Source organism: Ipomoea triloba, chromosome 3 (assembly GCF_003576645.1).
Source record: "Ipomoea triloba cultivar NCNSP0323 chromosome 3, ASM357664v1".
In the NCBI taxonomy this organism is placed as follows: domain Eukaryota; kingdom Viridiplantae; phylum Streptophyta; class Magnoliopsida; order Solanales; family Convolvulaceae; genus Ipomoea; species Ipomoea triloba.
Window position 1 is genome coordinate 15330294 of NC_044918.1, and position 11422 is coordinate 15341715.

The 11422-nt window shown below is 37.4% G+C and overlaps 2 protein-coding genes across 2 annotated transcripts; one reads left to right on the plus strand and one right to left on the minus strand.

The window, feature by feature from the left end:
• Window positions 1-833: 833 nt before the first annotated feature.
• LOC116012677 (AP3-complex subunit beta-A) lies at window positions 834-8448 on the plus strand. The gene is made up of 11 exons (XM_031252313.1): window positions 834-1210; window positions 1416-1492; window positions 1681-1930; window positions 2830-3456; window positions 3984-4157; window positions 4386-4512; window positions 4628-4737; window positions 5674-5874; window positions 6247-7241; window positions 7387-7656; window positions 7780-8448. The coding sequence occupies exons 1-11, from the start codon at window positions 995-997 to the stop codon at window positions 8132-8134; spliced, it is 3402 nt and encodes a 1133-aa protein (XP_031108173.1). The 5' UTR covers window positions 834-994; the 3' UTR covers window positions 8135-8448.
• A 15-nt stretch (window positions 8449-8463) lies between these two features.
• LOC116012678 lies at window positions 8464-11071 on the minus strand. Its single transcript, XM_031252314.1, has 8 exons — window positions 10829-11071; window positions 10261-10564; window positions 9736-10141; window positions 9550-9649; window positions 9402-9461; window positions 9201-9284; window positions 8889-8996; window positions 8464-8808 (listed from the first exon to the last, which is right to left on the minus strand). Exons 1-8 carry the CDS (start codon window positions 11033-11035, stop codon window positions 8509-8511), a joined length of 1569 nt encoding a protein of 522 aa, XP_031108174.1. The 5' UTR covers window positions 11036-11071; the 3' UTR covers window positions 8464-8508.
• Window positions 11072-11422: the final 351 nt, after the last annotated feature.

Genomic DNA, 11422 nt, shown 5'->3' on the forward strand with positions numbered 1-11422 from the left:
GGGGGGGGGGGGGGGGGGGGGGGGGAGCGGCAAAACAGAAGCATAAGATTAGTTCAAGATTAGTTGAAGTCGGTACATAAGCATTACAAATGATAGATTGAGGGTTTATAAATCACTTTAAATAATCAGACATAAAAACAGATTGTTTAGTTAATAGATGATCTGCAAAACAAATCGCTTGACAAAGACTAAACTACTATAAATGAACACGCTCAGTAAATTTTTAAATTTTGAGAAATCGAATTTTTTTAATGTAAAATAACATTTGGTGTAATATATTAAAAATGAATAAAATTTAATGTGAAAATATTTTGTGACGCTTGGTGGAAGATTTTTAATGTTTTGGTGTAAATTAGGTTGGAGATAGTCTTTTTTTGAACAATAATTAATTACCTAAACGGTCTATTAATTATAACAAAATTATTAATTTAGTCTTTGACTATTTCTTTTGCCTAATTTAGTTAATCAACTTAAATATTAACCAATTTGGTCATTCACTCATCCGTTTGTTTAGTCATAGTTCGTTTACTCGGGACTAAAGTGATAATTTCGCTATAGTAAAGAGACCATTATAATAATTAACTTTTGGTTTAATAAGATAATAAATAATATATGTGATGACCAAAATAATTCATTGACTATAGTAAAATTACTAATTTGATCATGAATAAACGTATGTTTGACAACTAAATAAATAGATGATCACATTGGTTAAAATTTTTAAAATTGAAGAATTTAATTAAGCAGAAAAGTCAAAGACCAAATTTGAAATAATTAACAAACAAAGCCTTATTGCAAAACATGGGGGTGTGATTAGTGAAGGGGGAAAAAGAGGAGGAAAGAAAAAGAAAAAAAAAAAAGAAAAAAAGGCAACACCTTCGGGCAGCTAACGTCTGCTGAGTCCGGTTTCCGGCGGGTCGTCATCTATTCATCTTCAGAGAAGTGGATCCCCGACGTCTGAACTGCAATTGCCGGAAATTTGAAAGCTTCGAACATGTTCGCACAGTTCGGAGCGACGGCGGACTCACTGAGCAAAGCCTCAACGTTGGCGTTCCGGATCGGCACGGATGCTCACCTCTACGACGATCCTGAAGACGTCAGCATTGCCCCGCTCCTCGACAGCAAGTTCGACTCCGAGAAGTGCGAAGCTCTCAAGAGATTGCTTGCTCTCATTGCTCAAGGTTTTGATGTCTCAAATTTCTTCCCCCAGGTGCTGCTCATTTCGGAGTATTTGACTTCGCCGTTTTCGCTTAATTAGTAATGAAACTTGAGAATCTATTTTTATTTTGATTGATTGATATGGTATTGGTGTGAACAATCTATCTGATTGAGCAGATTTATTACACGAGCCGTAAGTATGTTGCAGTTATTGATTCTTCTTCTCCTTTCTCTTTCATTGGTTGATGAATTCCTAGGTGGTGAAAAATGTGGCTTCACAATCATTGGAAGTCAAGAAGCTGGTTTACTTGTATCTACTGCATTATGCTGAGAAGTAAGAACCTTCACTATCATTATTTCCTGTTATTTGACTTGCTAAGTACTCCATATCTTTTTAAATGCATCTCTTTGATCATAGGAAGAAATACTCTTGCTGTCATTTCAGTTTCTCAGTTTAAGCGTATGCTAATGTAGTTTGATACAATTATATTTAATATTGGCTGACTTACTGTTATGTTTTAGGCGGCCAAATGAGGCATTGCTCTCAATAAACTGTTTCCAGAAGGATTTGGGGGATCCAAACCCATTGGTAAGGGCATGGGCACTTCGTACAATGGCAGGAATCCGTCTACATGTGATTGCACCACTTGTTTTGGTGGCAATAGGGAAGTGTGCTAGAGATCCATCAGTATATGTTAGAAAATGTGCTGCAAATGCACTCCCAAAGTTGCATGATTTGCGGTTAGAAGAAAATGAAAATGCAATTGAAGAGGTAGGTTTTCTAACCTTTATGTCTTATCATACATCGATTACTCATTTTGAAGGCATGAATCTTAAAAAGAGGTAATGACAGAATATTTATAGAAGTAGTGGTCTGCCTTGTTCTTGTTAATCAGCTATCAGATTTCCCCTTGCACTGTATCCTGTGATGAAATGTAGCATCTTCAATGAATGGCTCTGCCAGCAAGTGAATAATTTAACAAGTAATTGAGCATGCTAAGATTGACCCACTTATCTTGTAGAACTCTGATAGAGGAACTATCATAGAAGGGGATATCACTGGAACAGTTTTATGGTTTCTGATGATAGTTTATTTGATGCGATTAGACTTCATGTACCATTTTACTGCACGCATAATTCATTAATGGGTTCATGCCCTGAAACCTCTTTGAAAACATAGTTAAATTGTGTACATGTTCTCTCCCAAGACTCTACATGATATGGAAGTCTTGTGCACTAAGTAAGATGTTATCCCTCCTTATACATCCTTCTGTGAAAACTGTACAAATGTTTTATAGGGTTTGATTGACACCATCACATTTCTGAAATAATTTGTTCTCACAATATTTAATACTTTACGTCCCTTGCTGGTCTCTACTCTAGCTTTATAAACTAAAGGGACCTTGACACATTGATGAACTGATACCTTCAGTATTCCCTGACAATTTGTTTGAAGAGCAACCTTGATATCTACTTTAGTCTTTGAAATCCTCGAATGCACATGAATGAAGGGAAATCATTAATTATATATAATTCTGTTCCTCACAAAATGTTGTAATGATGCATAGCTCTGGAAAGGCGACTTGCCAAATGATTGTTCTCTAGGTCTGCACTCCAATTATCACCTGTGTGTACAGTTGATATGTATTGTGCTATTGCTATGTGTTGCAGATTGTGGGTATACTGCTGAATGATAGTTCTCCTGCAGTAGTTGGAGCAGCTGCTGCTGCATTTGCTTCTGCTTGTCCAAACAATCTCTTCTTGATTGGGAGAAACTACAGAAAGTTGTGTGAAACTCTTCCTGATGTGGAAGAATGGGGCCAAATTGTTTTGATAGGAATCCTTTTGCGATATGCTATTGCTCAACATGGGCTTGTTAAAGAGTCCATAATGATAGCTTCCTGCTCCTCTAAGAACTATAATTCTGAAAAAGAGAGATCAGACACCTCTTTTACAATGAAAAAGGGCACTGATGGCTCAGGAAATGAGGTTCATGAATCTGAGATGGCAAATATGGTTTCTAGGAGTTATCTTGAGGGACCAGACAAATATTTGTCTAGATCAAGTTCTGAGAAGGCTAGCTCTGAATGGGATCCTTCATGTTTCACATCTGCCAAAGGTAATGATGATGTGAAGCTCCTGCTGCAATGTACTTCACCTTTGCTGTGGAGTCGAAATAGTGCGGTAGTACTTGCTGCTGCTGGGATACACTGGATTATGGCACCAAAAGGAGAACTTAGAAGAATTGTTAAACCTTTGTTGTTTCTCCTGAGATCATCTAATGCCTCTAGATATGTGGTAATTCTCTTCTCTTTGAAAATATTTGGTTAACCTGACTTGATTGTCATTTGAATTACCATTTTGCATCTACTCTGGTTATGATTCTAGATCAGCGCTAGTCAAGAAAATTGACAGCTTGACTTCTTTGTGCCAGTTGTTTATACATTACATTGCTGGATGACCATGTAATATCTTGGTGCATTTGTAAAATTTATTCACTTAAAATATTGCCTTGGATCCAGAAGAAAAGTGGTTCCTGCATATTCATTGAAAATTACTCTTTCATTGACTAATTCAGACGTCAGACATGACACATATATACAAGAGTTTTCATGCAAGGGTTTATAAATTTGTTTTCCTAATTGGAGAATACCACACTGGTAGAAGTTATACTGGACAAAGGTAGTAGGGATACTAATAATTAAAAATTTATCCTCCTAAAAAATTATTATGGAGCAGTTGAAAATTAATTGATTGCTAGTTTTATATTGATGCTTATTACTGACAAAGTACCTTGTCTTTTATGTTGGTGCTTAATAATATAGGTCCTCTGCAACATTCAAGTGTTTGCTAAAGCAATGCCATCTCTCTTTGTTTCACATTTTGAAGACTTCTTCATAAGTGCTACTGATTCATATCAAATAAAAGCTCTGAAACTTGAGATACTATCTTTGATTGCTACAGAATCATCAATTCTGCCAATATTTCAAGAGTTCCAGGTACTCTCTCTTTCTCTGTATATGTTGTTATCATCATCATTTTGCAAGTGAGGGTTTTGGGTATAAATGTATATAATGTTTGCTACTTTGGTTGTGCATTTCTTATCTTAATGCTATAATAAAGATGAAAGTTCATGTCCTTATGGTGCAATATTAAGGGCATAATCTTTTTGGTGTTGTCTAAGAATTGATTTGTGAAACCAATGTGTATAGTTTATGCTTTTTTAGGATTATGCTAGAGATATAGACAGGAGATTCGCTGCAGATACTGTTGCTGCAATTGGTTTATGTGCTCAACGACTTCCCAGTGTAGCCAACACATGTTTGGAGGGGCTACTAGCATTGGTTTCATCAGGTGAGTATTCTTTTTTGTTTCATGGGTTCTATTGGAGAATTATGCTTTATCCTTACTTTTGAGCTTGATGTTTTCTCTATTTGATTTTAACTTCATGTGATCATGAGCACTGCAGAAATTTCAAATCTTGACATTGCATCTATGGAAGGAGAAGAAGTTATTTTGATTCAAGCAATAAATTCCATCCAGACCATCATAAAGCTGAATCCTTCTTCTCACGAGAAGGTACTTTATTGTGAAATCTATGTTTCTGCACATTATGGTTTCCACATTCATTATGGCCTTTGAAAGCTGTACTTTAAGATGCATAAATCTAAGGTGATATCTGTAGCTTTATTTACTTTTGAACTTTTGTCTTCTAGTGGCCAATTATTTCTCCCAGTAACTTCTTGTTCCAAAATAAATGTAATCGCTAGTCTTTTGGAAATAAGGGAAGATCAATTGGTTTATGTGTCCCTCCCACTCTCCCAGTGCCAACCGGCATGCTTGTAATAGTCTTTTGGAAATAGGAGATGAATTGCTGTATGTGCATCCCACCCAGTGCGAAAGGGGAAAAGGGCGGGCACTACATTAAAATTTGTTTCTGTATCATCATATTTAATAGATTAAATAATAACTTTCATCAAATTAATGGGTAGATAAGAGCAATTTATCCTAAAATTTAATTTTAGGTAAATCAGAAACCTGATTATTATGTTTTGGGTGACTGAAAATTTGGGCACTATATATCTCTGAACTTTTGAAGTAAAGGTTTTCTTTTGAGACCTTAAAGAAGCAGAAGGTATCCTCTGGCCATTTATCTCATTTTTTTGTACTATGGACACATGCCATTGCTTAAAGTGACAATAGGTTCACTTGTTAAGGGTGGGAAAATAAGAATGATTTTTAAGTGACCAAAGAGCTTTCTATTAGTATGATTGAAGATATTATTTGTAACAGATAAACTTCTGTTAAGAGCTTTGAGAATTTGACATATTTAATAATTGACTCTACTTGATAAAATTCTATTTGTAAAGTTCAATACTCTTCTAGTTGAAGGATTTGGATATATGTACACAAAAAAGGTTGATATCAAAATTGGAAAGTCTGAATACACAATACAGAGTAAATGAGAATATTTGCATCTTTGTTTTGTTTCCTAACTCGTGCATTTTGCAAAAGGTAATTGTTCATTTGGCTCGAATTTTGGATTCTATCCGGGTTCCAAAAGCACGGGCAACGATCATATGGATGGTTGGAGAGTATAACACCGTTGGGCATATCATCCCAATGATTTTACCCACAGTTCTCAAGTATCTTGCTTGGTGCTTTACTTCAGAAGCTCTTGAAACAAAGATGCAGATTCTTAATGCTTGTGTCAAGGTAGGTCAACATGAACTGCTTATTTTTCACACATTAATTTATTGTTATTAATTTCCTTGTTTGAAATGCTGAATATTTCATCCTTTTATTGCTGTACGCCTGTACATCCTTTCTAGGTCATGTTGCTTAAATTGGTCACCTCCCTAAAATAAGTATATTTGATGTCACATGTTAGAACTTAAAAATCACAAGGTGGTGCTCCATGGGTTGCAAAAGAGCCTCTATTTCTCTGCAACAGAATGGTGTTTTTGAACACAGAATTATCTGATTATTTTTCATTTTATTAAAGCATTTCTTGCCAGCTAAAGTATTCAGTCTTTTCTGGACCTTCGAGAAACTTTTTTATTATTAGTCGTCATTGATTATTGCCAGGTAGTATTGTGTGCAAAAGGGGAAGATATTTTGAGCTTCAGAAGAATCTTAAACTATGTTCTTGAACTAGCCAAATGTGACTTGAGCTATGATCTCCGTGACCGTGCACGCTTCATAATGAAACTCTTCTGTAGCACTGACATGGAAGAAGCAAATGCCCAGTCAGAAACTAAGAACCCTTTGCATTTACTTATTGAACGGTTATTTGTGGAACAGACAAAATTACCAGCTGGAGAACCCTTAAGTTGTCAGGTTTATCTTCCTGGATCTCTCTCACATATGGTTCTTCATGCAGCTCCCGGATATGAACCTCTTCCAGAGCCTCATAGTTTAAATTACACTGGCACTAGTTATCCATCTAATGTTGTACAAGGAATGGAGAATCAAGAGGATGGAGCTACTGAGAGTGATTCATATGACACCGATGATCCTGACTCGGTATCTGGATCTTTAGATGAGGAAATCGTATCAGGTTATAGTTCTCAGGAATCTCCAACTAGTGCAAGTGGCAATGGGGCAAGTCAATTGAGTGATCATGATGACAATACTGATCCATTGATTCACCTTTCAGATTCTGGTAATGCCCATAGAAATGAAATAGGTGGCTCAACAGAGGGTAAAGCCTGTTCTAGTTCCAATGAAATTAGTGAACTGTTGTCCAACAGAGCTCTGGAATCATGGTTGGATGAACATCCAGCTTCTGCTCAGAATTCATCTGACATAAGTTATGTCCGGCGATCATTTGCAAGAATTTCCCTTGGCGATATAGGTAGCAGAGTTAAACCTAAATCCTATACCTTGTTAGATCCTGCTAATGGAAGTGGCTTGAGTGTTGATTATATATTTTCATCTGAGGTTTCAAGCACATCTCAGCTACTTGTCTGTGTTGAGGTCTGCTTCAAGAATTGTTCAACAGAGCCCATTTCAAATTTATTGTTGGTCGAAGAGGGATCTAGTGAAACTACAGAACCTTCAGATCAAACAGTAACATCTAGGTAATGAGACTGCTATTTGCAGTGTATTTTCCTTACCTTTTCTTTTCTTTGTTAATCAATTTCTTAAATCGCACATCACAACCTTCGTGATTTGTTTACTTCTTAAAACTCTAAAAGTGTCTCTCTACTTCATCTTGATCTGCAGTTCCCCAAACTCTCAGACTATGGTGCCCTCTCTAGTTCCTATGGACGAGATTGCTTCCCTGGAGCCTGGTGAGACCTCACAGAGAACCCTCCAGGTCCATTTCCACCATCACCTGTTGCCTCTTAAGCTCATTTTATTGTGTAATGGCAAGAAGCACCCAGTGAAGTTGAGACCTGATATTGGATATTTCGTAAGACCTCTTCGAATGGACATTGAACTATTCTCAAGCAAGGAATCTCAGCTACCTGGGATGTTTGAGTATGTAAGAAGGTCAGTTTTAGTATGCATTCAATTTCAGCGATGGCTTTTTGCAATTATGCTTGTGTATATTTCCTACTTGTCTTTTTCCCCCTTCAGAATCCTTCATATAAAAGGTTTCACATTTTGCAACAGATGCTCATTCACTGACCACGTCGAAGAGCTTAGCAAAGTTGATCCAGCCACGAAAGACAGCTTCCTTGTAATATGCCAGGACTTGGCTTCAAAGGTTCTTAGTAATGCAAACCTTTTTCTCGTGTCTGTCGACATGCCTGTTGGTAACAACCTAGATGATGCATCAGGGTTACGGTTACGATTCAGCGGTGAAATTTTGAGCAACTCTATCCCCTGCTTGCTTACTATCACTGTTGAAGGTAAATGTTCCGAACCACTGACATTGTCGGTAAAAGTCAATTGTGAAGAAACCGTGTTTGGCCTGAATCTGTTGAACCGGGTGGTGAATTTTTTAACCGAACCTGCTAGATCTTGAAACTTAGTTATAAGCTCTAAGCTTGAGAAAACCAACCACAAGTATCCCTAGACTCCATTATAATTCAACCATGTACATTTGATATAGGCGTTTTCTTGTTCTTTTTACTGGCGCTCTCCATTTTCTTTCCACACATTTTGCTTTATTGGATGGCTCAGATACCCCATCGAACCCAATGCGTGAATCTTTGTTGTAAACTTGTTTTGTCTTACCATTTTATATTTGTATAAATGTTGTTGAGCTCTTGTCTTTATGTATTGAAAAACATATAACCTTTCATCATGAAGAAAAGCCTAAGAATTGTTTCTTTCAAATTTCTACATTTGGGTTTTGGAGACATGAATCTCTATTCCATTTTTGTTGATGCTTTTGGTTTATAAAGGCAACAGGTATCGAAACTCAGATGCATAAGGTTGAATGTCAATCATCTTAGCCAAGGGAGCTTTGTCTTGGAGGCTCTCCATTATCAAGGCTTTGAGTGTGGAAGAATGTGGTAATTGGCTATAAATCCATTCTATCAGTGACTCCATATCATCTGCAAAATCCTTCATATGCCATTGCATCAGCTTGGGAACCATTATTTTCTTCTTGCTTGAAACCCCCACAGCCGCCTCCAAATACTCCACTTTTGCTCTCTCCAGTTCGTTCACTACATCACCTGTATAAATCCTCAACTGCAAGAAAGTACAGATGAACAGATACTACAATGTAATACAGTTAAAAAAAAAAAAAAAGATGGCACGAAGGCGCTTACTGCTGGCGAAGACCAGCTGCCTCGACACAACGCGAAAGTGATGTTTGGTTCTGGGTAACCCAAGCCATAAGCATTCCTCAGCATCATTTCCTTCTCATCTCTTAGGTCCTTGAGAATCAAAGCCGGTGAGCAAGTGTCAACAACGTAATTAATAGCATGTGCTCTATCTTAACTAAAAGTTTAAATGGACAGTAAATAAGAACGGTGAACAGGTGCCAACAACGAAATTAACAGCATGTGTTCTGTCTTAACTAAAAGTTTAAATTGACAGTAAATAAGAACAGAACACGGGGAAGAGATATGTTTACTCACATATTCAGTGTCAGAAGGATGCCTCAGGATGAAATGCTCAATGGCCAAGGCATTTAGTACAATTCCCCCAACATTTATTGCAGCCTTTACAAGACCATACCAAACAAGAAGAACAAAAAGAACAAGAAGAAGAACCACTCTGAGTTCCAATCATTATGATTAATAATAATGGCAGAAAATGAGAAAGCAGCTTACAATAACCTTATTCACAAGCGCGAGTTGATCTTCCTCTGAAGAAGGCAAACCGTGCTGCAGAAAGACCTGAATAGAATCAAGATTTTACATTCATTATTACTCTCATTCACCTTATTCCTTTCCTTAAAAAACCTCTTGATATGTCTTACAGTACATGCATTATGCAGGCATTATAGATGTTGATCCAGAAAGCCAGCTTCTGCTTATATGCCAAGAAACTCAAGTCTGCACTGCTGAGTTTATGCAGCAAAATCCTGTGAAGAAAGCAAGAATTGAATCATCTCATCTCTAACATAATTTCTTGAAAATAAAAAATCAATTGTTATGACTTATGAGGTACCTTAACTTTCCCATTTCTGGAAGACATTCAGAAATGTGTCTGGTGTCCAGTGAGGTTCTCGAGACTTGGATGAAATTCTTATACGACCCAATCTCTGTGATGCTGCTGCCATCCCCTACATCTACCAAGATCCCATAAGGGTCAAGGTTCGATGCATAATCGTTGAATGAAAAGGTGGGGGCTGCACAGTTCAATGAGGTTTTCGACATGAACCCTTTGGATTTCTTGCAGGAAAGAACAGGTGATGAGCCTCCTCTGCACTCAAGTGATGCCTTGTTTAGTTTGAGGAATATGGTTATCACACATTTTATCAGTTCTTCTGAAAGCTTATTAGGCTTTTCGCAACTGATCTCGATATCTGGTTGGCTGTAATGCCTCCTGCGCCTTGATCCCCTCGAGCTCTCTCCTATTCCCGACCACAACAATTACCAGATGTGAGTAATCAAGAACAATATATAATATAATATAGATGATCAGAAAAAATAATACTCCGTATTATGTTAGTTTTTCTGTCAAATTAAATACCATTGGACATTGTGGAGGAGGAAATGGTTCTGAAATCCAGTGGTGAACCAATGGAAGCTCTCCTTTCTCTTTGAATTGATCTGCATTTGATGAATTCTTCACAACTCTGTGAGTTGCAGGGCTGTTCATGAACTGAATTTGCAGGTCTGGGAATCAACAGCTTATTCTGATGATGAAGCTGTCTTCCCCATCTCTCCCTCCGTCCCTTCTCGCGAAACAGGTTAAGCTTCAGCTCATCCACTTTCCTCTCCAGCCAGAAGATCTCATCCTCAACCAATGCCAGCTCTTCTATCAGCTCCCGAACCTGCACGTGCATCTCTCCAAACTATCAGCTTAAGCTTTCAGTTGAAATGGAACATATAAAAATATATCTCTTCAAACTATCAGCTTAATTAGACTTTTAGTTGAGATAAAACATATAAAACTATCAGCTTAGACTTTTAGTTGAAATGAAAAATATAAGGATATATCTCTTCAAACTATCAGCTTAGACTTTTAGTTGAGATGGAGCATATAAGACTATCAGTTTAGACTTTTAGTTGAGATGAAACAGAATCGTTCCTCGTACCATTGGAGGGAGGGAGGAGAGGCAAGGACAAGAAGAGGTGAGAGCTGGGCCATGGAGAGCAGCCTGGAGAACAGTTTTCATCTGCATTTGCCCATCAAGCTCCTGTCTCAACTCCTCCACCTCTTCTTCAAGATTATTATTATCCATTCTGTTCTGCTCTTTCTCCTCACTCGGCTGCTGCATCAGCAAGTCTTCGAATTTCATCATTCAGACAAAAAGAAGAAGAAGAAGAAAGAAGAAAGAAAACATCCTCAATCCCACCAACTCAGTATTCTGGGAGGATATATATATATATATATACACGAGGATGGGATGGAAGAATTGTGGTGATTGCAAGTTGTGAAGATGAGATGGAAGACATTAATTCGAGTTCCATAATGGAAATCATACTAATAAGTTGATAGAAGAAGAACGTGAAGTTCACCTACAAGTATAACTCCGTTTGAGGTGACAGACGTGAAGCCCATGAAGGGTTTAAACATTATTCAACCGCTTGCTGTGCTAAAACGACGCCGTTTGTGGGCACTAAGACGGCTTCGACTATTGTATTGTTTAGTTCGTTAGACGTTAAATATTTGACTAAGATCGCATGTA

Bases quoted from the DNA above. Each gene is read 5' to 3' on its own strand.
- LOC116012678 (XM_031252314.1), bottom strand. From the start codon at position 11,035: ATGATGAAATTCGAAGACTTGCTGATGCAGCAGCCGAGTGAGGAGAAA. The intron at 9,650-9,735 runs GTACCTCATAAG...CTTTCTTCACAG, and splicing joins CCAGAAATGGGAAAGTTAAG to GATTTTGCTGCATAAACTCA. The intron at 8,997-9,200 runs GTGAGTAAACAT...TTGATTCTCAAG, and splicing joins ATCCTTCTGACACTGAATAT to GACCTAAGAGATGAGAAGGA.
- LOC116012677 (XM_031252313.1), top strand. From the start codon at position 995: ATGTTCGCACAGTTCGGAGCGACGGCGGACTCACTGAGCAAAGCCTCA. The intron at 1,493-1,680 runs GTAAGAACCTTC...GTTATGTTTTAG, and splicing joins CTACTGCATTATGCTGAGAA to GCGGCCAAATGAGGCATTGC. The intron at 7,242-7,386 runs GTAATGAGACTG...CTTGATCTGCAG, and splicing joins GATCAAACAGTAACATCTAG to TTCCCCAAACTCTCAGACTA.